Source organism: Ailuropoda melanoleuca, chromosome 2 (assembly GCF_002007445.2).
Source record: "Ailuropoda melanoleuca isolate Jingjing chromosome 2, ASM200744v2, whole genome shotgun sequence".
In the NCBI taxonomy this organism is placed as follows: domain Eukaryota; kingdom Metazoa; phylum Chordata; class Mammalia; order Carnivora; family Ursidae; genus Ailuropoda; species Ailuropoda melanoleuca.
The window spans coordinates 141,436,665-141,462,169 of record NC_048219.1 but is presented as its reverse complement, the minus strand read 5'-3'; the positions used below and the strand labels follow the sequence as shown (position 1 = coordinate 141,462,169).

The 25,505-nt window shown below is 43.4% G+C and overlaps 1 protein-coding gene across 9 annotated transcripts in view; it reads right to left on the bottom strand.

Annotated features, from left to right (window-relative positions):
- Nucleotides 1-5,606: 5,606 nt before the first annotated feature.
- The window catches only part of RAPGEF4 (Rap guanine nucleotide exchange factor 4), a 285,737-nt gene continuing 265,838 nt past the window's right edge, over nucleotides 5,607-25,505 (bottom strand). For all 9 annotated transcript variants that reach the window (XM_019802960.2, XM_019802961.2, XM_034654748.1 and 6 more), the window contains 6 exons: nucleotides 24,880-24,970; nucleotides 21,316-21,366; nucleotides 20,422-20,509; nucleotides 19,950-20,014; nucleotides 9,787-9,841; nucleotides 5,607-6,875 (listed from right to left, as the gene is read on the bottom strand). In XM_019802960.2, the coding sequence (XP_019658519.2) occupies nucleotides 6,748-6,875; nucleotides 9,787-9,841; nucleotides 19,950-20,014; nucleotides 20,422-20,509; nucleotides 21,316-21,366; nucleotides 24,880-24,970 (478 nt within the window). In that variant the 3' untranslated portion in view covers nucleotides 5,607-6,747. The remainder of the gene's footprint in view (nucleotides 6,876-9,786; nucleotides 9,842-19,949; nucleotides 20,015-20,421; nucleotides 20,510-21,315; nucleotides 21,367-24,879; nucleotides 24,971-25,505) is intronic.

Sequence of the window (25,505 nt, the reverse complement as noted above, 5' to 3'; positions counted from 1 at the left end):
GCCGGGGATGCGAGAGCTCTTGCTTACCGGCTTGCTCCGCGGGAACCTTCCCAGCTGGCAAGTAAGGAAGCCCAGCCTCGTCCCCTGGAGGATGAGAGGCTGTGTGGAGCAGAGACGAACCATTCCCCACGAGGCCAGCCCGCACGAGCCGACTGCAGCTGCATGACTGAGCCGCGCGCTGCCCTACCGAGCCTGGCCCGGACTGGCAGAACTACCCGGTTGACCCCTAGAGTCACTGTTGTTGTTTTAAGGCACTAATTTTGGGGTGGTTTATGACACAGTGTAACAGTTAATATTCCGTGTCAACTTAGAAGACGGGTTTGGATGAGGTGAACATTTAAACTGGTGAGCTTTGAGAAAGCAGAAAGCCCTCCACAACTGAGTGGGCCTCATCCCATCAACTGAAGATCTGAACTGAACCGGAAGCCTGGCCTCCTCCCGCAGGAGCAAATTCTCTGGCAGACTGGTTGGACTTGGTCCGCACCACTGGTTCTCCCGCATCTCCAACCTGCTGGCCCACACTGCAGATTTTGGGTGCTCCGGCCTCCATAATCGTGTGAGCCAATTCCTCAAAATAAATCTCCTTCTGTATACACATAAATTCCATCGGTGCTGTTTCTCTGGAGAACCCTGTGTAATACACAACTGAGGTACTTGCCCATATGGTTTATCTTTTCACAATGTGAATGAACCGCCTCTTTCCTCATCCTTCTAAAGCAGCTTCATCCTGGCCGGTGCAGACTCTGTCTACCCCCAGGGCTGCTGTGTCTCCTCGTCGTGAGCCCCTCTCCTCACTGGGGAGACGGAACTATTAGACTCTGCCTCTCTGCCCTGAAATGGCAGGACTCCTGCTGGAACCATCAACTGTCCTCCACTCCTGCCAGGTCCCTGTTGTTAGCATGCTAGAGACTCTTGCCACCTGCCTTCAGTTAAATAGATGGAAACTTCACGAGGGCCTTCCAATCCTCTTTCATTCTCAGTACTGTGAAACCTGTCCTGAAGAATTTTATGTCAACTTTTGCTCCAATTATTCTCTTGTGTTGGTCTTCCTACTGCAGAATTTCCTCTGTTCTTGACTCTCCCTGCCAATGGAGAATTTGAACCCTCCCAGAGTTCAGAAGCCAGACTGAGGGGAGGGGACTACTGCAGAATCAGATGTCTCTCCCATGCCCTGGCCCTGGCCTCTTTCTCTTCCCCGAGTCTGGAGGAGCTCCCACACCGGTGCCCATGAGCTCACAGTGCTTTATGCTTACTTGCCTTTATAGCACGGTTTGGGACCCAATCTTTCCAAATTTAAATCGGCCCAAGAACCAAGATGCTGGCTTCCTGTAGCATCATCCTTGACCTTCCCTAGCTGCTGGACAAGTACGTGCAAAGGAGCCAAAGCAAGGCAGGCGCTTTTCCCATTCCCACGCCCTTATTCTTTTGGGGTCAGTCACATTTCCTCCCATCCTTCAGTGTCAGGCAACAGGCAATGGTAGTCTGACACGGTAGCCAACAAGGCAGCAGGGGCTGTGACTGCCTCATGGGCCATGATGCCTTAAAGGAGGGCACTGTGGCAAATGAGGGCTTCCTGCTCCAAGCTTGTGTAGCTGCATACGGAGCCCTGGGTGCCTAATGCCAAGCATTGGCAGCCTCGGTCTGCAAGGACAGGACACAGGCAAGCATGGGCTACGTCAGCTGTAGCCCATAAAATGGCGCAGCAATTGTGGAGCTCAGTAGGACAGCTCCTCAAAAACTTAGACAATTCATCAATTCCACTTCTAGGTACAGATCCAAAGAATGAAAGCTGGGACTCGAGCAGATATTTGTATACCCAGGTTCATGGCAGCATTATTCACAAAGCCAAAAGGTGGAAACAAACCAAATGATGGATGAATGGATAAGCAAAATGGGGTATATGCATGAAAGGCAATATTTTTCAGACTTAGGAAGGGAGGAAATTCTGACACATGCTACAACAGGGATAAATCTTGAAACGTAATGCTAAGTGAAGCAAGCCAGACACAAAAGAACAAAGATTGTATGATTTCACTTATATGAGGTAACCTCTAAATTCAAAGAGACAGAAAGCGGAATTGTGCTTACCGGGGGCGGGGGAGGGGAAGAGAGGAGTCATTGCGTAACGGGTATATTCAGTGTGGGTTGATGAAAAAGTTTTGAAGGTGGATAATTGCACAGCAATGTGAATGTACTTATATCATTGAACTGTACACTCAAAAAGGGTTAAAATGATAAATTTTATGTATGTCTTATCACAAAAAATTAAAAAGTGGTCCAGAGTGGACGAAGTCAGGAGGAGGGGTGGTTTGACTCTGTGTGAGTGTCTGGGTCCACTACTGCTTTTAATATTTGCCATTATCCACAATTCCTTCTGCTTTACCTTTAAGCCTGCATAATACGGTCATTAAGGAGTTAGGGATGACACCACGTGTCCCCACAATGTGGTAACATAAAGCAATGACCCTGCCCTCCAAGGGCTACCATTAGGAATGCAGCCCCCCACTTCCAGCACTTCAACGGTTTCCCACTGTTCTTAGTCAAACATGAGGCTCCTTGAAAAGGCCTGGACAGCCTCGCAGCTCTGAGTCTCCTTAGGTCTCCAGCACATTCTGGAGCATGCTCGTCGGCCCCCTCTCGGCTCTGCCATGGGGAGCTTTCCGCCCTTCACGCTGACAAGATTATTCCCTGCTTAGGACATATTCTTCTCTCTCTGCCTCATTCGCATCTTCATCCTTCAGGGTACAGGTCAACTGTCACTTCCACAGGAAACATTTCCTCACCTCTGTTCAGTGTAAATGCCCTTATTACATGTCAGTGAACACCAGATGCTTCCCTAGGAGTGTTTTATATTATGTTTGATTCTTCAATTAATCTTCTGTCTCCCCCACTAGGTGATAAGCTCCAGGAGAACAGGGACCTTCTAGTTTCTCTCACCATTGAATGCGGAGCCCATAGAGGGCCTGGCACTCAGTAAGTCCCTGAACCATTATTTGCTAATGAATGAGTGAATAGAAAGTTAACTGACAATGTCTAATTAAGTTAAAATTTCTTTAAATTAAGTTAAAGGTTTATAAGTCGGTTTATAAGTAACACAATGCTGTTCTCCACGGAGGTTTGGGGCCCAAGGGCAGGCTGTCCAAGGTGGGCAACTTTGGCATGAAGGTGGTTTTGAAAAAGCACCTTCAATGCTTAAAAAGCAATCAAACCCCAGCAGATTCAGGAAAAGCTCTTTACGTTCCCCCTCAACTGCCTAAAAGAATTTAGACAGAGGAGGTGCTCCAGGAAGAGAGCTATCACCTACATAACTATGGTATAATCTGAACTAGGTACGGTAGACAGGGAGGAGCCTAGCAAGACCTGTTCAAAGTCCTCTGTTTGTCCCATTGTTTCTGAAAGGCCCAGCAAACATGTGTTTACCAACCATTTACGCTTTTTCATTCTTCCCTTTGAAGACCCAGCCCCCTATTCCCTCTTTCTTGGTTCAGGATGACATATATACCTCATTTTGCCTGACTGTCTTTAAAATTTCCATGTCTGTGTGGGTGTTCCCCCTAAGTATGCTATTAAATTTGATTTTCTCCTATTAATCTGTCTCATGTCAATTTGATTCTTAGTCCAGCTAGAAGGACCTTGAAGGGCAGAGGAATTCTTCCTCCCCAACATAAAACAAATAGGGAAAATTAAGACCACAGCAAGAAATGTAATACATTTTAAATTGACAGTGTAAGGAAAGCTATTCGAGGCCGGGGTTCCTTTTTACCACACAGCGTATTCTATGCTGATTTTTAAAGAAATTATAAGCACATTTTAAAACCAGAATACATTTCTTTTCAATTTCTCAGACTGGTGGTCATTGACCTGCATTGATATTTAAGAGGAAATGCCACTGAATTCAGGAGCCATCTATTTGATGTGCATGGTATTCAAAAGATGTTGGAAAAGCTTAACTCTTATACATTGTGCCAGTGACCTTGCTAAGCAGGTGTGTTAAATGCTTACATGTATAATTTTCTGCAGGCATTTTTGGTAAAAAAAAAAAATTCTTTCTTCTTTTTTCATGTCTTCCAGCAAACCTCATTATCCTTCTTGTGACCCTGTAGGCCTCTCATTTTCTTTTGGCTCGTATTGCAAGTTTTAAAATATTAACTGCATCTCCCGCTTCAGGAAAGGTTGCCTGGCTACTACTCTCCATTTTTAGAGTGTGAATTCTTTTACTTTGCCATTGCCATTCTCATTTGGAAGAGTAAGGCTATATGTATTAATTTTGAACAATGTCGAAAACTTAATTAAAAGGTCAAAAGATGTCAGTCACCATGAAATTGGGGGAAAGAGGCTGTCAGACATAGGATACCAGCTTTTAAGTAAGGTAGGAATAAAGAAGAGTAAACGAGAGCAAGAATGCCGAAGGCATGGGCTATCAGCTTCATTTCTCAGCTTTCAAAATTATCTAGAAAAGGAAAACTATATAATGGTGAAAATTTGCAGCCAAAACTGAGACCTATGAGATAGCGAAATGCTGAAAAATAATGGCTTCAAAAAAATTTATTTGGTGACTTTTTTTTTTTAATTCTCTAGTAGATTCCAGGCATTATGCTCCACTAGGGGGGAGGGATAACACTGCATAGAATAACACCCCTGGGGACATTGCACTGTGACATGAATGAACACAGAAAGGCATTTGCCTGCTTTAGCATTTCTCAAAGTGAGCTTCCACTGTGGGATGTTAGGAGGGATGGCAGTGGGACTTCTCAGAGCCTTTAATATGTTAATGAATATTGGGAATCATTTCTAAGAATGGGGTGTATATTATGCAGTGGCCCCCAAATTCATGTGGAGATACCATCTTGGTTTCTTTTTTTGCTTTGCAGTTGTGTGTCTGTTTTTGGAGGAATAGTTTGTGAGCTTGTGAGACTAGTATAGCCTGGAACACACTCTGGAAAATGCTAACATGAAAAAGACAGATGTATTTGGACTTTAAAGAATTTTAGAAATCTCTTCATCAAATATTTACTAAGTGCTTAAATCACTGCGAAATGGTCTGAGGCCCCATACCAGGCCGTTCTAAAATCGTGCCTTTTCCTAGCTGCTAATAACCAAAGTGGAACAACCCAGTGTCTGTCAGCTGACAAACAAGCGCTATAACCACATCATCAAATATTACTCAGCTGTAAAAAGAAATGAAGTACTGATACCTGATAGAACATGGACAAATCTTGAAAATGTTATGCCAAGGGAAAGAACTCAGACATATAAGGCTACGTATTATATAATTCCATCTATACAAAATGTCCAGAATAGGTAAATCCACAGAGACAGAAGGCAGATAGCGGTTTCCAGAGACCGGGGGAAGAGGAGAATGAGGCGCGTCTGCTAATGAATATGGGGTTTCTCTTAGGAATGAGGAGAATGTTCTGGAATTAGTGATGATGGTTGAACAACCTTGTGAATATACTAAAAACCATTGCATTTTGCACTATAAAAGGGTGATTTTTATAGTATGTGAATTTTATTTCAATTAAAAAAAGCAGGGCCCCATCATACCAAAAAGTTACCGCACCCATATTATAGGAATTGAGAACAACACGACCTTTTCTTGTCAACAATTATATTTAATGAAGATACCAGCTGTTATTTACAGAAGATATACCTACATACAATTCCTACACATTAAATGTAGCCTAATTGTGAAAAGAGGAAAAAATGTACTCCAAAATTACATACTAAATAAAATAAATAAAAAGTAATCATTTGGCACAATATCTATTATATAGCAAATAAATAACTATACCATTGATTGAGTGAACTATTTACAATCTATTTGAAAGTGCAAAACAATTGCTGAAAATTAAGATATTTATAATAACATTTAAGTCCAGAAAATATGTGGTTTTTTTTAAATCAGTAACAATAATTAGCCAATAGTAAAGGTTTTTAATGCCCAGGAAAATACTTTAATTTTGAAAAATGTTTTGTGCATATTGTGCTCTTTTGAAATATTCTTTTTTTTTTTTTTATCTTAACGCTGGCAATTTTTAGAACCTTGGAGTTTCTTAGTGGAATTCTTATGTATGTAATCCTGATTTGTAAGTTTAAAAAAGTTACATTGTAAACATAAATATTATTCTATATATCATTCAGAAATTACAGACCAGTCCTCCCTAAATTACATAAATAGCCATAATGTTTTATAGTAATGTGGTGGGGTTTAATTCCTTCAGAGGTAAGACTATGAAGATGCTAGAATACAGCTTATGATTTGGATTTACATGATTCCTCAACACCTTCCAAAACCCCACGCTCCAAATCAAGGTGTTGAGATAAAAACTGCGAAACTAGACCACCACAGCTGTAGCCAAGTAAACCCTATTTGAAGCATATTTCATCCTGCCAACTCTCTGAGAAAAACCGTCAGGGGCTTGCTATGTCTCTTGACGATGGTGTTTCTACCAAACTCTTCATGTGGGACTTAATTTATGTTTCATCAAAGAGGACGGCACAATTGGAAATAAAATAGGGTGACTACAAATTGGAGAGTACTAAGCTAGAGTGTGAACACTTTATGCAAGTCAAAGAATTTCTTCTCTTGTCAGGACGCTGGTAAGCTGCGGCCCTGAGATGTCTCAGGGTGCGTTTCTGCTTGTTTTGTAGAATTTTCTAGTGACAAGACAGTCAGCAGTAGCGTAAATGGCATTTTTGAAAAACTGTGGACTGGAGGCAAACCATTGTTCTGGGCACTTTAAATGTCTATGGTCGACGAGGCTCTAATCTGTGTGACATCTGTGATAAAGTTCTCTGGTTGTCAATCACATTTAATTGCCGTACATAACTACGGACATCCTGATGGTTCTTATTAGCTTGAGCCACATCAGCATCTGTTGAAGGAGAAAAGAGCAAATTGGCCTTGCGTAATATATGCATATAAGATACAGCTTTATTTTCTCCAATTACTTATTACATTTATCATGGATTCCAAGGTTCCACTGCAACCTTTCAACGTACCATATTCATTGAAATATTTCCACTTGGATATTCCATCTCCTTTCTCCCACCCTTTTTTCCCCTGGAATCACCTATTTTGATCATTTTCCTTTGTATTGCATGTTGTAAAAAAAAGAAAAAAATGGCACCAAATAAAAGAGAAAGCATCCCTTGATAGCCCCTGGTTATACATTAAAACTGCTTCCTTCTTCCACCCACCTGTGTCTCACACTCAGCTCTCTGCTCCCTTTGATACAGATGAGGACTAAGGGCAAAAGACAGTTTTCCTTAGCTCCCAACCAAAGCACTTAACAGCTGCAACAAAACACTGCAACAAGCCGGTGAGAAGAGCAAGCCCGCCGCTCCTCGCTCCTCGGTCCGGCACCCAGCAGTCCTGCAGCCGTGTGTGCTTTCCGAGGCTGCGCACACGGGCTGAAGTCAGAACTTCTGCCAGACTTTCGATTCCCTGATTCGACTTGTTCAGAAATCCCAGTTACTGTTCTATTCTCACCTAGACTCCCCAACGCATGTGAGCACGGGAGCGAACTGAAGTGAACAGGTTCCCCGAAAGCCAGGCTGAAAGAAGGATCAAGTGCCCAGAGCCCTCCGCAGAGAATCTACGTGGACGAGGAAGGCCAAATCTGGCAGTGGTGAACTGGGAACACAGCTCCCTTTGGAAGTGACCCTCAGCTCCCGCAGGCTGCGGCCACACGGCAATCTGCACCCCGAGTTGCCAGATCGTCCTACTTTTCTAGAGATATGAGAGATCTGGATTTCTTTCCTGGGAATTCTCTCCATTTCTTAACGGTGACATTACTTTCAAACAAGAGGGGGGAAACGCTCTGTTTAGACCCAGCACCTGTGCTGTGGGCCACGGGCCACCTCTGCCCCACGGATCGCCAGCGCGGGGCTCTCATCTAGCAGCGCACTGGAAGTGGCCGAGCTGGAGTCTAGACTCCCGGCCGGGGGTCTTCCCCTCCTGACACGCTGCCTTCTGCAGTCCGTTTGCTCTGCTTAGATCCGCGCATCACTCCCAAAGACAGTTGGGATGCCATCTGCATCAGGGGTGGAGGGTAGTGGTGCAGGTCTGAACACAGAAAAGCAGACGGAAGATACAAAGGCCCCTACTCACTCTAAGAAGAAACTCATCAGTATAATTATCATATATAAATAATCCCACAGTGTTTAATTCCTCGCTTTTCCCTGGCAGCGTACTCTACATTACAATACACTGTAATGACATTGTACATATCCCCACAATGTTTATGAATCTATTCCTATAGCTTTATCTATAGACCGTTGACTTCAGCGCTGAGCAGCTGCTGTTTACCAGCAGTTACTGATAACTTCAACAAATGCAGTGGGTATTTTATGTATAGATATATAATTCCCCATCCTACCCCCGCCAGCTTCTCTAGAAGATGTAGGAGAATGTAGGATTTACTTCCAAAGAGGCTTAGGGAACAAAACAGAGTCTGTGGCAGTTCTTCTGCTCTTAGAGCTCATTGAGAACCTTCTCAAGGCTACGAACCCTCTCAGGCATGAAAAATTTGTGTTTAATTTCAGGAATTTCCTGGACCCCCTGAAGGGCCCTGGATTCATGGACCTCGTTGTAGACTGACATCACTTAGATATTCTCATATTCACTTGTATAACAGCTTGAAGACCATGTCCTCACACAGACAGTAAATTACTAGGTGAAGAAATGTGAGACACTCCATTTCTTCTAGAATTCACATAGCAATAGTTGACAATGCACAAGACTATTTTCACTTTAGAAGGAAGAGGAGGGACAGTCATTTGAATAAAAATTTTAAAGGTCTACTTGCTCCCCAAGTAAAGATTATTTTTCCTAGGTTTTCCCCTTTGTACATTAACAAATGAACATTTAGCAGGTCTGGCATCGTCTGTTAGCAAACCCTCACTTTGGGCCAGTCCTGGGCTAGGAAGGGTAAAGACAGCTCTGATCCGTAAGTTGAGAAAATTTAGTCTCTTAGCACAAGCTTTACTTGGGGGAGGGGGGATGTTACTGGTAGCCCCACAGTCACGTCCATCTCAAATTATCACGTTGGCTTAATAAGCCAAATAACTTCAAGTGACTCATACAATGAATTTAGCAAAGAACTTTATAGGGGCCACCTTCTGACTCCCAGCCCAGGAGATGGTAGCACTGGTCTGGCATGATGATCTGGTGCTGTGATGCAACTTAATCCCTACCAATTTAAGATTGCTATTTATTATTAGTAATAGTTTTACATTAAAGCATTGTATGGTACCAGTTACTGTGCTATATGTTCAGATTTAGGAAGAACATCTTATATTCACATGGGAATACTAGAAATATAATATGAATTCCTGCTATGGGGCATTTGCAAATGTGTTATACACATTAATGCATTCTTGCAACATCCCAAGAGACAATATTATCTTTCCTGGTTTATGAACGACAGAACTTAGTCATCAGGAATTGATGTGAGTTTCTCAACATCAAGCAGTGAGTCATAAAGAGAGTTGGTTTGAGGCGGGTTTGCTGGCATTCATGTCTTAGCTGTCTCTAGCCACACTAGAAAGAGCACATTTATTCTCTTTAAGTCCATTCATAAAATAATATTCCTATGGTTAGTTTCTAGTTGTAAAACTAGAAAATCCTTCAACCCAAGGCCCCTATCCCATGGGAATTCATGGTCTAAACTGTCCCTGACACAATCAAATATTGTCCAGACTTCTAGAATGTCTCCATAGCCTCATTAAAAAGGACTCAATCACCCAGATCTAGATTATAGCACACAGCGGCATTTAACTTACTGAAGGCTTGGCTCCTGCAGTATCTCACTGTTCTGGCAGTATTTGCAATCATGCGCTGAAAAGAACAAAGAAAAAAAAGAAAGAGTGAAATGCAGGTAAGCTTTGGGTATAATCCATAAAGGAAAACAAACCATTATATATTTCAGTAATACCTGTGACCATGAAAAACGGCCTGTTCTGAGACATTGACTATCTGGAGGCAACTGGTTGATGTATAACCGGTTTAATTACTTGAAAGAGGCACCCACGGTCACACAGACAAGGTGCTTCTCAGATGAGGAATACTCATGGCTTAATTCCACTCCAACTGTTCGCTTGTGCCTCTGATATAAAAATCAGTCTGTTGTTTCTGAGACAGTATCTTACCCCTCGGGACTAGTTTTCACCACCCCTTCTGGAGGTCACTGTGCACTTTGGTCAGAGAATTTGTAACTCTCCGAGATTTGGAGAAGGGTTAGCTTGTTAAGTTCCTCCCAGTAAACAGGACTCTGTAACAAGGTATTAGATTCTACTGACTGACTGCAATCAAACTACGCTACTTACATTTCCGTAAACACTGGGTATTACCGACCCTTCTAACCTGCCAGCAGAAGTCTGTTTTAATGTTAATCTTTCTTATTTGATTTCCTCCCTCCTTCCTTCATTTTTCTTTGTTTCTGATTGTCACACTAACACGTGTACATTTTAGAAAATGGGAAAATGCAGAAAATGTTAAGAGCAAAGTAAAAAGCACTTAGAATATCACTTCACAGGGTCACTTCATTAATATTTTGGTACATTTCCTTCTAATGCTTTAAAAACAAATGTGTGAAAGCATCTTTTTCAGACAACTGAAGTCGTATTTTATACGCATCTTTCTGTTTTGATAGAAATTTTTTCACATGGTATCGTGACTGTTTTCCACGCCACTTGCATTTTAAAACATTTAAAAAATGAGTTGGTATTCAATCTTATGGACAGATCATAATTTATTTAACCTTTGTTAATTTTGTCATTAAGTGATCCTCTTAGTTTCTTGGTAATGTTTTGGTTGCCAAAAAGACTTATAAGGGAGTTTTTTGAAACTGTACTCAACTTAGTTTAAGACAAAAGAAGAAAGGAATAAAAAGTAGGAAGGATAGAAACATGAGGAAAAACATCGGTGAGACCCACCCACCATTTCTCAGCCAGGATGTACATTTCTTGCTCAGGATATTTTAACAGTAGCTGGGACCCCCAGGCTCTGTGTATTGTCTCAGGACACCTTTGCTGCTCAGACTCTAAAGGGGTCTCACAGAGATGATGAATTAATTCTAACACTAGCAGAAAATTGATAAGGCTCCAGCCAGGAAAAGAGATTTTCTTATCTCTGAGTGGCTATGTAATTCCAGTCCTTGCTTTCTTCTCTCATGGACCCTTGGCTTGCCAAAGTATAGAAAATGACTTCGAGGGGCACCTGGGTGACTCAGTCGTTAAGCGTTTGCCTTCGGCTCGGGGCGTGATCCCAGAGTTCTGGGATGGAGCCCCACATCAGGCTCCTCCGCTGGGAGCCTGCTTCTTCCTCTCCCACTCCCTGCTTGTGTTCCCTCTCTCACTGGCTGTCTCTCTTTCTGTCAAATAAATAAATAAAATCTTAAAAAAAAAAAAAAGAAAATAACTTTGAAAAAGCTTCATAGAAGAGTCGAAGCTTCACAAATACGTACATGTGAACGCCGATAATACCCTGCTGAATACTACTGCTTTGAGAACTCTGGAAGCATTACGTGACATGTGTCTGCACTGGATAATTTCTCGTACACAAAGAAGCAATCGGAAAAGTTTGAACTTCGTTTTTATAAAGGGTCCTAAAAACCAGTATGTCCGTTGATCAGCATGAGAAATATATTACAAATACCTCCAGGAAAACGTAACATACAATGTATAATTAGCCTCTGATATATGGAGCCTGAAATAAACAGGAACCATGATAATTTTCCTGCTAATTTACTTTAAGTTGTTTTTTCACTTCTCTGGGCTTTGCATCCGAAGGGCACAAGTATATTCCGTGTAGAATTATTGTAATTCTTCAGATATTGAATGGAGTGTAATTACTGAAAACCCCGGGAAATGCTGCCAGTGAGCCCCTTCTGAAGAATAATAAAACAATTAGCAGGGGTCAGAAACCTCTTCCTATACCATTTTGCAGGGAGTAATTGTTCTGCTTTTTAGTTTTGAAAGCTAAAACATTTCATTCTGACTTTGGTTTTAGACTACTCTTTACAGCTATACTCTAAGGCTTCATAATTTTTAGCTCATTATGTGGTTTAAAATGTGAGAACAATTGTTTAAATCAGTAATTTCCAGCTCTGGAGTTCATTCTACCTTTCTAAATCTTTGATTAATTTCAACAATGGTTTTAATTTTGACGTATCCTTTTTAATTGTACTCAAAGGTAACTTCAGTTTAACTTCGAGATCCAAATCTGGCTTTGCGACGAGGCCCATTGTTTTCCTTTGTGAGGTCTGCATGGTCACACTGCCCCACGTAACCCCTGCCACAGTGCCACAGCATGTGTGAACCCCACTGGCATTGCTAGGGGACACATGCTTACGAAATGCTTTCACAAGGCCAAAGAAGGGTTAACTGGATACTTTAACTCCACCCACTTTTGCACCCACTGACACCTGCAGTAACCTGCTCGCACTCCCCTGGGTTGCTGAAAGAGGCTTCTGAGGTCCCCCTCTTCAAGTGTCTGCAAGTGCATAATGCCTTTTATAGCCTGCCTACCAACAGCAGCTTCCCTCTGTTTGGATACATCCACTGAGAGCTACTCATTCCTGCCAAGGACAGCCCCTTTCATTTTTAGACATCTCTGACCATTAGAAATTTCTTTATCATTCTGAGTCAAAGCCAGTATCCCTTTGCTTTTTGCCCACTGATCCTAGTTGTGAGCTCTGGATCCACAACAAACACATTTAGTTCCTTCTTATCAGGACAGTTCTTCAAACACTTGAAGACAACCATTGTGGACATTCCCACGCCCCGAGTCTTTTCTGGTTCTTTCTAAATATTGACAATTTCTGTAACAATTTTTCAGTTTTGAACAATTTGACAGTTTTGGGTCTCTTTAGGGCAGTCTCTAGCATGGTGCCCTAGACTAAGCAAATCAGAGGGCAGAAGAGTGATTATTTTCCTTCCTTGGTCTACATGAGGCTACACATCTGAGTCCACAATGTACAAAAAGTCACACTGCTGACGTCTGTTGAACCACGAGTGAATCAAACCTGGGAGCCTATCTCAGTGAGAACTGAGTGGCTGTTTGGACACAGCCTCCCTGTCCGTCGATGTGCAGTTGCTTTCTTGGACCAGAGTGCGGGATTTTGCATTTACCTAGTTAGAGTCAATCCTTCCGCAGACTTAAGACTTACATGTTGTTTTTGACGGCAGACAGCATTTATTCACTGGTGTTCTCAGTTAAGGTTGGCAGAAGCGAAGGTTAAAGAGACACAGGCTTTGTTATCCAACTGCCACAGCAGGGACGAAGCCAAAGATGATAGATACCCCAGGTTTCACGATCTTGCCGGAGCCGGTTGGCCTGCCTGGAGCAGGCCAGGTGGCTTTGCTATGATGCGGGCCGGTGGGAAAATACTCGATTACTCCAAGGCAAAGCTTCTCATCTTTTTTCCCATCTCAGCAAACCTGAGGTTTATGACACACTCCCTTTAGCAACTGGCTTCTGAGAACAGCAGTTTGTAATGTGGGGGCAAAGTGAGGAGAACACGGTCCTTTAGAAGGCGCTCTAAACCAGTGTAGGTGGGCAGTGTGAATGCCACTCTCCACACCGGAACTGATTTCCATGGGCCCCCGCCCCCCGCTGGGAATCACCACCTAAGAGTTTACCCAGCAGCCGGCCCGCAAGGGCCGTCACCGAGAAAGCAGTCCGCAGTCAGAGCCTTGGAAAAGGTTTTAAATCACACACAGCCACCGTTTTTCCGGAGACCCATTCTAGGTCTAGGTCTTCAGAGTTTATGTGCACAAATTAACATGTTCATGCGGTTCTTCACCTACAAGGCTGGGGGATGGGCCCAGATGAAGGCTGATGAACCTCCCTCAGGACATGAACTCATGGAGGGAAGCTCAGGAAGAAAAAAGGAGGTAGCAAATGAAGGACTCTGTACCTACCCTCATGTATTTATTTCTTTAGCTGAAAGCAGAGCAACTCAGAAGCAAATGTCCTTCTTGGGGCCTGGCTTAGAGAATGACCAGTAGAAAGAGGCTGTCCACAGGAAGGAGCTGTCTGCACTTCAGCCTGGTGCAGGCAAGAGGCCTTAGGCTACAGTCCCAAACACAAATTTCCCTCCAGCTCCGATATAAGTAATTCCCTTGAACCCAGTGAAGGGTCCTAGGGGCTTCTTCTCACTGGGCCCTTGGGCCTGGGCCTCCCTGTTTACCTTTCTGTGGCACCCTGCCTGCAGGAATGGGCTGGCCAACTTACCCTTTCACGCCTATCCAGATAAGTCGATAGCCTAGCAGGCCTTTACAGCCGTCTCCATCTTCTCCGGCCACCTTTGTACTGAATCCTGTCCCCCCCATCCAGGCTTTCCCTTAGCTCTCCGGTCCCTGAAGAGGAGCAGACTTTCATGTCTGTTTCTCAAGTTCAGACCAGCAGGCCCTGCAGGCAATGCCCTCTTGCCCCGTTACACTTTCTTGACCTTCCTCCCACACAGACAGCGGCCAGAACAGCCTTCCTCTTCTGGGGCCAGGCTGCCTCTTTGCTCTGAGTCCTTTGAGAAGCTGCTCCTGGACTTCAGGCCTCTTCTAAATGCTTACCCTGAACAGTTTTTGTCTTTCCTTCTCTTGCCCTTTGAGATCTTTGCCGACTGCGTTCTTAATGTTTCCCACATTGCCTCTTTTCTTATTTCTGCCCTGACTGATTTGACTCTGGCCCCATCTGTACGCTTATCAAATAAAGAATCTCAGTCAATTATTCCTTGCTGAGCATGTGTAAAACCACACCTACATCACCTGATTCTTTTATTCAGATCCTCACATATTTAGGACAGGAATTTCTTCCCACAAGATCTAGAAATATATATAGCCTCTCACGTACAAAGATTGTGCCCATGATAGCAACCAAGCAGAATTAAGTGCACGGTAAAGACCAGAGATAAAAGACAAAAAGGTCCAGGAGCTCAGCCAGCCTCCACTATATGCATCACTGAGAGAGAACCCTGAGCCCTGTCCCCTGGCCAGGGATCTTCAATATCCAGGAGGTGTGTGACCTACAGATACGCACATGTAATGAGCGTGATGCTTGTGGTATATTGTACATCTCACCGGCAGGGGACACAGGGGCTCAGTGCCTGTTGAGGCACATGCAGAGTATTGTGCATCTCTGCGTTCAGGAAAGGACAATGAAGGGCAGACACAGCACTGCAGAGAGCAGGGGAGACAGAATAATGTCCACTCTGGAACAGAAGGCTAAGGGCATCATCTTGCATAAACTATCAGTAATGCAAAATGCCTGGGACATTCTACTTAATCAAATTTTCTAATAAAATAGAAAACACTTTTGGATTAAATCTTTGTTATACAAAATCCTTTATTTTTTTAAGGATTTTAATTTATTTGAGAGGGAGAGAGAAAGAGAGTGAGTGAGCAAGAGTAGGGGGAAGGAGAAACAGACTCCCCGCTGAGCAGGGAGCCTGAAGCAGGACTGGATCCTAGGATGCTGGAATCATGACCTGAGCCGAAGGCAGATGCTTAACCAACTGCGCCACCCAGGTGCCCTTATATAAAATCCTTTAAAAATGCTTCAGGAAAAAAAAAACGCTTCAGTGTATTGTCCTATCTCACTAGGTCCAACACTGGAGTATGACTGGGTTATTCTTTATTCAACAAATATTTCTTGCATACTTATGATGTGCCAGACACCTTTTTGAGTGCTGCAGAAATATCAGTGAACAAAACAGACAAAATACCTGGTCTAGGACACTTACATTCTAGTGGGGAAGACAGACAATGAAGAGGCAAGTAAAGGTTGTCTCAGATTATAAAACCAGCTGTCAGGGCAAGATTATCCGTTTGAGAATGCTGGGTGTGGAAGATAAAAGAATGTTCGAAGGGTAGTCAGGAAAGACCACTCAGGGGAGGGGACACATGAGCTGAGACCTGAATGATGAGAAAGAGACAGACGGGTGAAGACTGGCAGGAGACAGTTTCAGGCAAAGGTAACAGCTAGTGCAAAGGCCCCGAGGCAGGAAAAAAAAAAAAGAAAGAAGGTTGTTCTTGCCAACTTGGACTGAGTACAGAGAAGATGAAGTGTGAGGTGAGGCTGGATGGTGTCAGGGTAACAAGTCTGGATTTGATTATATTACGTTGTTGTATTTAACATGGTTTTGTTTTCCTCCTGATATAGCTGCATGAAGTTACTGCTTTGCATATTGCTTTCGGACATCTCTTTTATTACTATCGTGAACTAGGTCTTATACCTTTTTTTTTTGCTTTTAATATTTCATGTGTTTATGCTTTTACCTTAACAGTATATAATCTCCTAAAGGCCAAAGATTATTTATTGGATTTCTTTCTGTTTCCTAGCAAAATCTTTTGTCTGAACAGTCAACACAGATTGCATTGTTTTGAAACATATCTCTTGGAAAATCTGCATTTAGCCCAGTTCGTGAGTTTTATATAAAGAAATAAACTTTCAAGGTCCTCTTGTAGATTTCTATTGTGTTGGAAAGTTCTGAGAATTGGATGTATTTGAACATTTCAATTTTTAACGGAGGTTCTTTTTTCCATAGCTTGATATAAGTCTAGTGCTTTCTCCATGGATCTTGTAATAATATTATTGGTGATAGAAAACATATCGTTGCTAATTATGTAATGCCATAATTAGTGACACAGAAATAAAAGGATTCAAAGCATTTCTCTCTCCTCAATGAATTAGCTTCTGTTAATGTTTCCAGAAGAGTAGAAGCTTGCCCCATGCTTCTCATTCCAAATAAAATGACTATCTTAAAATAATGTTCATAAATAAATACACCTAAATATGGGTATGTCTGAAATAGAACCAACCTCCTAATACAGTAGCAACCGTGGCTATCAGCACGCTTTCTGCAGCCTGGGGTAGTGGCAGCCAGCCAGCATATTATCCCCTAATCCATTGCTCGTCTCCCTCCTAAATGTGATAAATATTCATGTATGCCATAGAAAGCTACAAAGGGCTTTATTCACACATTTTTTTGAATACTCCTTTATGTTTCCCCCAAATGAAAGAATGTCTGCTTTTTTTTTTACTTTGCATAAGGATCAGAGTGTGAATTCTCTTTTGTTCATACTCATAAATCCTGAAAACCAATATGCAACAAATTCTCTAATCCTCATTTCATACCTCAAGGGTAAAAAGGTTCAAAATAAAAATACTCAGGGCTGGCACAGTAGTTTGCTGTATCTGTGCAAGGCTGTCACCAAGAACAGGCATCTGTGTTCCTGGCTACCCTGGTGACTTCTGCCCCTGGCAGGGGCTCCCTCTGGGGAGACCAGCTCCCAGCCCCACCAGGGCTGCCAGCTCCGCTCACCACCTCGGCCTCACGATAAATGATTGGGAAATGGCGTGGACACCAACCTGAAAGGAGAGCTGTCTCCTTCCCCAAGACACACAGGGGCAGTAGCGCCATTCGTGGAGGAGGTAAGTGGCAGTGGTAGTGCTCTGGGGACGGGTGTGGGGTTGTTTATGGGGAGAGAAGGTTGGAAAGCTGACAACAAGTGCTAGGTGGGCCAAAGCCAGGTTTAAAAAACAGCCAAATCTTTTTGAAATCCCATGTCACTTTCCAGTAACATCGAATTCACAAAAAAGGCAACTGTAAAATTAAACTTCCTCATGGTGTGACTTACCAAATGAAATAAAGCTTATAGCTGCTGGAGTGGAGCACTACCAGTTCTCTTTCGGTGTCCTCTCTCCCTTCTCTTTCACAGTAGTGGAACCCCTAATTTTTAGTGGGGCACATGGATGCCCCAAATAAGGGCCGCATATTCTGACTTTCCTTTCATGTGACTAAGTTCCTGGCCAGTCAAATGTGAACCAAATGGTGAATGCCACTCCGGGTCACATCCTTACAGGCAAGAAGTGTGTCTTTACCTTCTCCCTCTCCCTTTCCCTCCACCTGACATGGCGTGGTGGTCTGCCATCTTGGACCGTGTGGATGGAGAAATGGCAAGAGAGGAGATGCCTGGGACCGTGACCAGTTCATGAGCCACCACACTCGCCTGGACTTTCACATGAGAAAGAAATATACTTCGGTTGCAAAAGCCATTGTCAATTCAGATTTCTGCTACCACAGCTGAACTGCTATCTTGGCCGTTCAGCTGCTTTTAAGTTAAAGTGGAATCTCTCTGAGAACGCGGTGTGAGGAGCAGGGTGTGAAGGGTCTCTCCCCATGACTGCTGTGGGCATGGAGTGGAGAAATGGGGGAGGGGAACTCTCTTAACAGCCATCGGATACAACTCTTCCTTTGAAGGTTATGGATGCGACACCAAGATCTAAAAGCCCAGAGGAAACAACTTTCATTCTTCTTGACAGATATTTTTGCTATTCTTGTTTGTCCTGTTTCGTTCACTTTAATGATCAAAAGTTCTGAAGCTCAGTCAACTCTTTAGGAAACTCTGCCTTCTACGCCTCTGTGCACATGTATATTTTATAGTCAAAGAGTTGGCTTAGCCATCCCTTAGTCTGCATTTCTGCATAAGTGATCTGGAAGGTTCTTTACCTATTTGCTAAATCTTTCATTTCTGGAAAACAGGTTTTGAGACATCAGGGAAATATGTTTAATTCTCCATACTAATAAGTGAGCAAAGAATGTTGTTTTACTTTGATCAAAGAATTATTAAGCTGACAGTATTAGAGATGCTTGTACTCTGCCCTTGGAGGGAACACTACTGATGAAATATTTGCCCTCTAGCACAGGGAGTCTTTGAGGAGTGTGGACTCCTATGCTCTTTCCTAACAAGCTTAAGGCATGGAAACCAATTCCCCAGCAATTGCTGGACTTCTTCACCAGACTGGGCTTGCATTAAGCTCATTCCCAAAGCTGGATGGTGTGATCCTTACAGGATCACTGCAGGATGTTTCCAGCTCTCCTGGAGTCACGTATACCAGCTGAATTTCAAGAAACAACGAGAAGAACCATTTTCTGAGAAGAATACTGTAGCACTGTACACGGCTTAAAGGAATACTACATATTCTGGACCCATGAACAATCTCCAGACATAGATGGAGCAGGCAGGACCTCATTTTCTGTTGGGTAAACTGACCCACAGAGAAGTTAAGAGGTCACTACAAAGGAACGAAGCTGAGAATTGAGCCTCATGACTCCTGAACTCCCCAGTCCCGAGCTTTTCCTGCAGTGCCATATTCCCCCCTGCAAACCCTAACCCGGGGCAGATGCTTACCCACACAGAGATAACACTGCAACACCCCAGCCATCCAGGCCACAGCCAGAGGATTTAGAAGACAATGGAGCATTCCATGAACATGCACTATGAGGCTAAAGATAGGTTTTGGCATGACCTGCTTTATTGCTTCACAGAAGATAAGAAAATAAACGGCAAAGTAACTCCCGCCAGATCACAGCTTTTCCTTGATGAGGGGAGCTGCAAACTACCGAATATATGCCAGTTCCACATCTGTTAGTTTTTAAAAATTTGTTTTTAGTTATGAAGATTCTTAAGTTCCTTCTCTGAACTTGGGAAGACTTGATTTATCTATACATTTAGAGGAACACTCCATAAGAAGGATCTGCTATGGAGCTGCCGTTTACCTACAGGCACTAAAGTCAGGCTCAGCAGATAAACAACTCAAAGGCATCCTGGGGAAGTCTAGCTCTAGGAACCTTACAACAAAACAACAACATGCAAGTCACTCTGGAACATTCGCACATTTTAGCAACAGGCAGCCCAGGACCAAGCACACAGCATAAAAGCTAGCTGCCGCTGTGAGCTGCGGCACAAATACCATTCAATTTTACAAAAGAGAACTGACAGACGAAAATAGGTAGCCAATTTGAACCAAATCTTTCAATACTCCTTTATGTGTAACTACCTTTTTAACACGGCAGCACATATGGAAATTATTTCCTTTATTAGTGCAAATGCAGATTTTATGTAAAAAAAAAACACTGTAGTTAAGGTTATAATACTGTACGTACCATTTTTTCAAAGTTTACTAGATTGTCAATGAATGTCTTGTTCCCCTCATGAGTAAATGTCATATCTGCACAGAAATAAAAGTCACATTCTAATCACTAACAGAAATATGTCATACCAAGAAACCACAATAGCACCATTAGATTATGCTGGAGGATTTGCATAACACTGCAGTTGAAAAAAGCTGATAATAGTTCTTTTTATGTTGGGTGTTTAACTTTTGAAAGCACTTTACCTGAGATTAGTAAAATTTCCAAACTAACCCTCTGTTTCACTATCATGTCTTCCAAATCACAGATCCCTGCTCTTCTGAGAATCTTCCCAACCCTTTCCGAAAAGTCAAGGGGGAGAGGAGGTGATGAAGGGGGAAGGATGGGACCATTCTTTCCAAAGAGCTCAGTCTGATTAGCTCTTGTTCATTTTCTTCCCCACAAACTCTTCCCTGGCTTGACCTGTGTGTCTCCTTAGAATTACCTTTAATGAGCAAAGGCATGAAGGGGATGAGAGGAGGCTCCAGCTTAGCTACTGTCAGCCTGTAGGCCCTGTGGTTTCTAGAAGGATCCTTTAGAGAACAGAGAGATGCTGGTTAATGACTAATGACACATATAACACCCTCTCTAACTCCTAACACACCTAGACTTGTTACCCCCCAATCAGATAGTTATCAACGAAGAAAGGTAGACGTAGTTAAATTGATTTTTGTTTTAAAACAACTTCCCGTCTGACGTGAAAATTATTTGCTTTTTGTTTCCTTTTTTGCTTGAGAGGGAGTTTTGCCTGCAGGGATTGAGGGGAGAGATTCCCTTTTCGAGCAAATACATGTGTCAAACAACCCCCCCCCCACGAGACGCCCCTCTCCTGAAGCACCGCCTCCTTCCTGGGACGCCCCCCCCCCAAACACCGCCTCCTTCCTGTGAGTTCTGACTCCAGCCGCTCCTCCCCACCTTGCCCTGCCAGCCCCTTGTGCCCCCTCTGAAACCATCCCATCACTCCTGCCAGCTCCCACTCACTCCTTTTCTGTCTGTGAACACCTCCCAGCCAATGGGGAGCAATAATTTTGGCAAGGCAAGGCAAATGCAGCTTCCAACCCAGAGCCCACCTGTGCTGGGCGGAAAGGATCCTATTACACTGCTTTTCTTAGTTACACAAATTGACCTTATGTGGGACATAAGTCCTCTTTAAGTTAGCTCCTGAGGGTGCCATTCATTAGTCAGACATGCTTGTTTTAGCAGCACTAAAACAGGATCATAAACTTCTTAAAGTCATACAAGGACAGGTAAAATTTCTCAAATGAGAACTTCAATTCAGCTAATCAGAAATTGGATTAATGCAGACAGTGAACAGAATAAAGGAGCCCCTGTCACTTACCATTAAACTTTCAAACTCCGCATAGAACTTCTTGAACTTGCTTGGCAGTTTCTGTTAATGAAACGAAAATGCCACACTCATATGTCAGATTCGATATCTAGATATGTATTATGTGTTACCATTTCTAGGGGAAATGTATTTCTCGGCTCTTAATCAAACATCTCTAAAAAAGGCCAGGCTGTAATCTGTCTTATCATTTGAGCATCATCTGGAACATAAAGAATTTAACCTTTTAAAACTCTTAACCTCGTTGAAACAGAAGTAACTACAAATGTTTGGTCTTACTGTTTTTATAATGTTTTCTAATTATTCATACAGAGGGCTGAATTCTCAGACCACAGTGTTTTGGAATTACCTCCTCCCACACCTTTTCAACTCTCTGATTCCCACAATTAGGACTCTAGACCAGAGAATAGTAGGATTACAAGTTTTAGACACTACCTATTTCAGTCCCCCTCTTCCCTTACAATGTAAACTACGCGAGAATAGAAATTTTTATCAGTTGTGCTTATTGCTATATCCCCAGGTACGTAGTCACTGCTCCATAAATATTTATCTGAATAGATTAAACCTGTGTTTTATAGATGGAAGAAATTAGGTCTCACAGTTTTAAACTGTCATTTAATGACATGCCCAAAGTCGCTTAGCTGATGACGGTCAAGCCTCTGGAATTCGCATCACCTGCCTCCTTTCTACGCCTCTCTCACATGCTCTGTGCTTTTCCACACAAGCATCTCCCCACGTGACTTCTCTGCCCTGCTGTCATAGGAACACGGTGGTTCTACCCATGTGATTCCCGATTCATTGCTGCTGGCTATACCCACATACTGACACCAGAAGCCCATTGTCGAGTCATCTTTCAAGTTTTGGTTTTCTCTTTGCTTGGGTCCTGAGATCTTAGAAACCCTGTTCTCGTCTGATAGGCCACAACAAGTCAGAGCAGTGTGCTGTGTCTCCGCTCCTGAGACTGTGGAAGCTTTGACCAAGTCCTAGGCCTCAGAGATTCCCAGCTCAGCTCTGCTTCCCGCACAGAAGTCTACCGGCAACAAAAGATTCACCAATTAGGCCTCTGCACTCACAGAAGAGCTCCTCTTCCTTCTCTCTCATGTCTGAATTAGTTTGTCATAGTAGCGTTTAAACATCTGTAAAAAATCTTACTTTGTTTCTGGGACTAGTCTCCCACATGTCCTCCAAGCTCATTTTCCTAGTACCTATTTTCAAGTTAGGTTTTCAGGGAAAGCTGATATCCTTGCTCAGAGGACATGTCCAAAGGGATGAGAGCCGGAATGGGCATCATGGGATGCAAGGGTCTCAGTCCACACGCAGTATCCAAATCACCTCATTAGGTGATAATTTGCCATGGACACAGACCACTTTAAAAATTACAAGTGAATTCCAGTTTTGGTTAGATCTGTCGCTCTACCTCCCTTTACTGTATATGGTACAGTATATGGTAATACAAATTTTTGTGGGTCTTAATACTATAATCTATGTACACCCTGTGCTTCCAGAGCAACGGTTCTCAACTGGGGTCAATTTTGCACCCCTCACCCCACAACCACCAGGGGACATTTGGTGAGGTCTGCCGACATTTTCTAGTGTCACAACTGGGGTGGCGCAGAGTGAGAGGCACTACTGAGAGATAGTAGGTGGAGGCCAGCGAGGCTGCTGAGCTACACGGGACAGCCCCACAACAAAGAATTATCCTGCCCGCAGTGTTAACACTGCCAAGGCCGAGAAACTGCTCCAGGATTTTACTCCCATTTTCTTGATGTCACATTGGCCTTTGACTTCCAGGCTGACCATTCCCTTTGCCATGCAGTTTAACTTTTCCCCCGCTTTGTTCACTGACAGTTTCACGTGTGTTCTGCTGTTGCGGGAGGTCAGGCAGCATTTCTCACCCTGCTCATGTCCGTGCCATCCTGCTCTCTGCCCCAGCCTCATGGGAAGCCTGGGAGGTTCTCCGCAAGTACAGGTAGAGAAACCCAAATCAAAAATGCATACGAATGAAAGTGCTTCCTACAGGAACACGCAAGGATGAGCACAGCAGCTCGCAGACTGGAGTGCTTCTTCACATTCCCCATGAAAATGAAGGCCTGGCCAGTTAACCCTCTCCTTCTGTGGACTGCTACCCTCCCATCTCCCAAGCAGCCTCCGATCTTTCTCTTTAGACCAAGAAAGGAGACCCTGACAGTGCCGCCCACCCCCATGCTATGGCCTTAACGTCTGGCTGTTGTTATGTGCTACATGCACTTGGCCTCCGGGACCCACGGAAGGCGTTGTGCCGTCTGTGATCTTCCCCACCGAATCATTTGGATTGTGTGGGGGCAGTAGAAGCTGGAAACAGGCTGGGGAAGGCAGACTCTCTGCGAGGGAACCCTAGGTTTCCAGAGATTGCAGGAGCCTTGGGCTACAAGGCAGGGGAGCCTGTGCTATGGCTTCGCCGTTTCGATCTCGTGGCAGCCCTAACTCCATCCGTTTACCAGCTGGAAGATGATACAGCCGCGTGGCACGCAGGCCTCACCAATTCCCTCATTCCTATATTCAGGGGATGAGCTGCTGTGTGTTGCATCTGCCTGGAATTTTAAGAGAAACCCAAGACAGAAGAACTTGTGAGGACCTGTCCTATAAACAATGGAAACATTTAGGAGGGACAGAGAAAGAAAACAGTTTCAAGAGGGAAGTGGGGAAGGAAATGTTTTAAGGAAAATATTTGGAGATGCAAACAGCAGGCTTTGGTGCCTTTTTAAAGCACCCTTGCAAATTAAGTCTCTGTTACCTACTCCTTGACCTCTTTCTGTGTCCCACTTACACATACTTTTTTATTTTTAGTAAGAGTCTATTTTTGTGTGTATGTTCTATGAGAGATTAGTATTTCTTCAACTTTATACCACATGTAAGGGGTCGGGCACATTTTGAGTCCTTAGCTGATGAAAAATGAAGATGTTTAGCACAGATAACCAACTGTCAACAAATCACTAATGATATTTGCTCCAGAAATTCACAACACACCTGCATTACTTTTGTTCCAACCTGAATATTAGCCAACTGTTGTTTCTCCATACACAGAGAGGTCGGCCAGGGAGTTAAGAGATACTGAGTACTCAGCGGGGCCAAACAGTTGGCCTTCTGGCTAATTTTCCCTGGAGCAAAATGACTACTTGGATAAAAATGGATCTTCTGTCCTCTCTTAATTATAGATAAGGCAATAAGCAGACGTTCCAGAAAACAACAGAATCCATGAGCAAAACCTGTGAAATCATCCGAGCAATGTTGTTGATTCATGTTGTACCTAGGAACTAAATGTATTATTATTTACCTTGTATCGACCAAGAAGCTGAGATTCCCCCCCCCCCCGCATCCCCCCTGGCCAAAGGACGATACTTTTTAAAATTCACACTCTCAGGCAACTGGAAAAAGGAGACAGGTCACTTCCCTCAAAGTGTCCCACCTTTTCCATTGTTATACCAGTGTGAGTGATATTTCTATTAAAAAAGCTCACTGGTGAGCCTGTATTTTTATTCTTAAGGCAAAAGTCACAGCTGGATCTCAGCTGAAGCTTACCTCCCACGTGAGTGCCAAGCGGCTCACAGCAACATTACTTAGTCCCATGACGATGGCAAAAAAGGAATTCAGATTTTTGTACTCCTTACAGCTGAAACACAAGAGGCACATGGCTGAGTAAAATGCCACTTTCGAGTGCAATTTAAAACAAAAGTAGAGTTCTATTTTCTGATAGTCATTAACGTTCATCAGGACTCGTTATGAGAGCAGGCAATGATAGATTTAATGCACTGTGTAAGTTCCACTTGGGTGCCCACGTTCGGCTCTCTGACATCCCACGGTAATTGTAGAAAGGTGACGGTTCCGGCCATCTAGGTTCAGGTTTTGAGAAGGAATTTAAAGACCCTTACCCTAGGGATTGTTGGGATGATCTCAGAGCTTCCTAAAAGCCCTGTTGGACCTGGAAGGAAACATCTCATGGGAATAGAGTGGGAAGCACAATGTCCTTGAAGACTCTTGGACTTTGAGCCTGAGGCCATATGCGTCCTCCAGCAGCCTGAGAGGGAGCGAGGAAGTCTGACTGCGGCTGCCACCGAGACTTCGACTTCGCTTGCCATGCGGATGCTTCCACTTTGTTGAGAAATACCAACTTACAAGTCATGATCCCTATAAAGCTGACAAAGAAC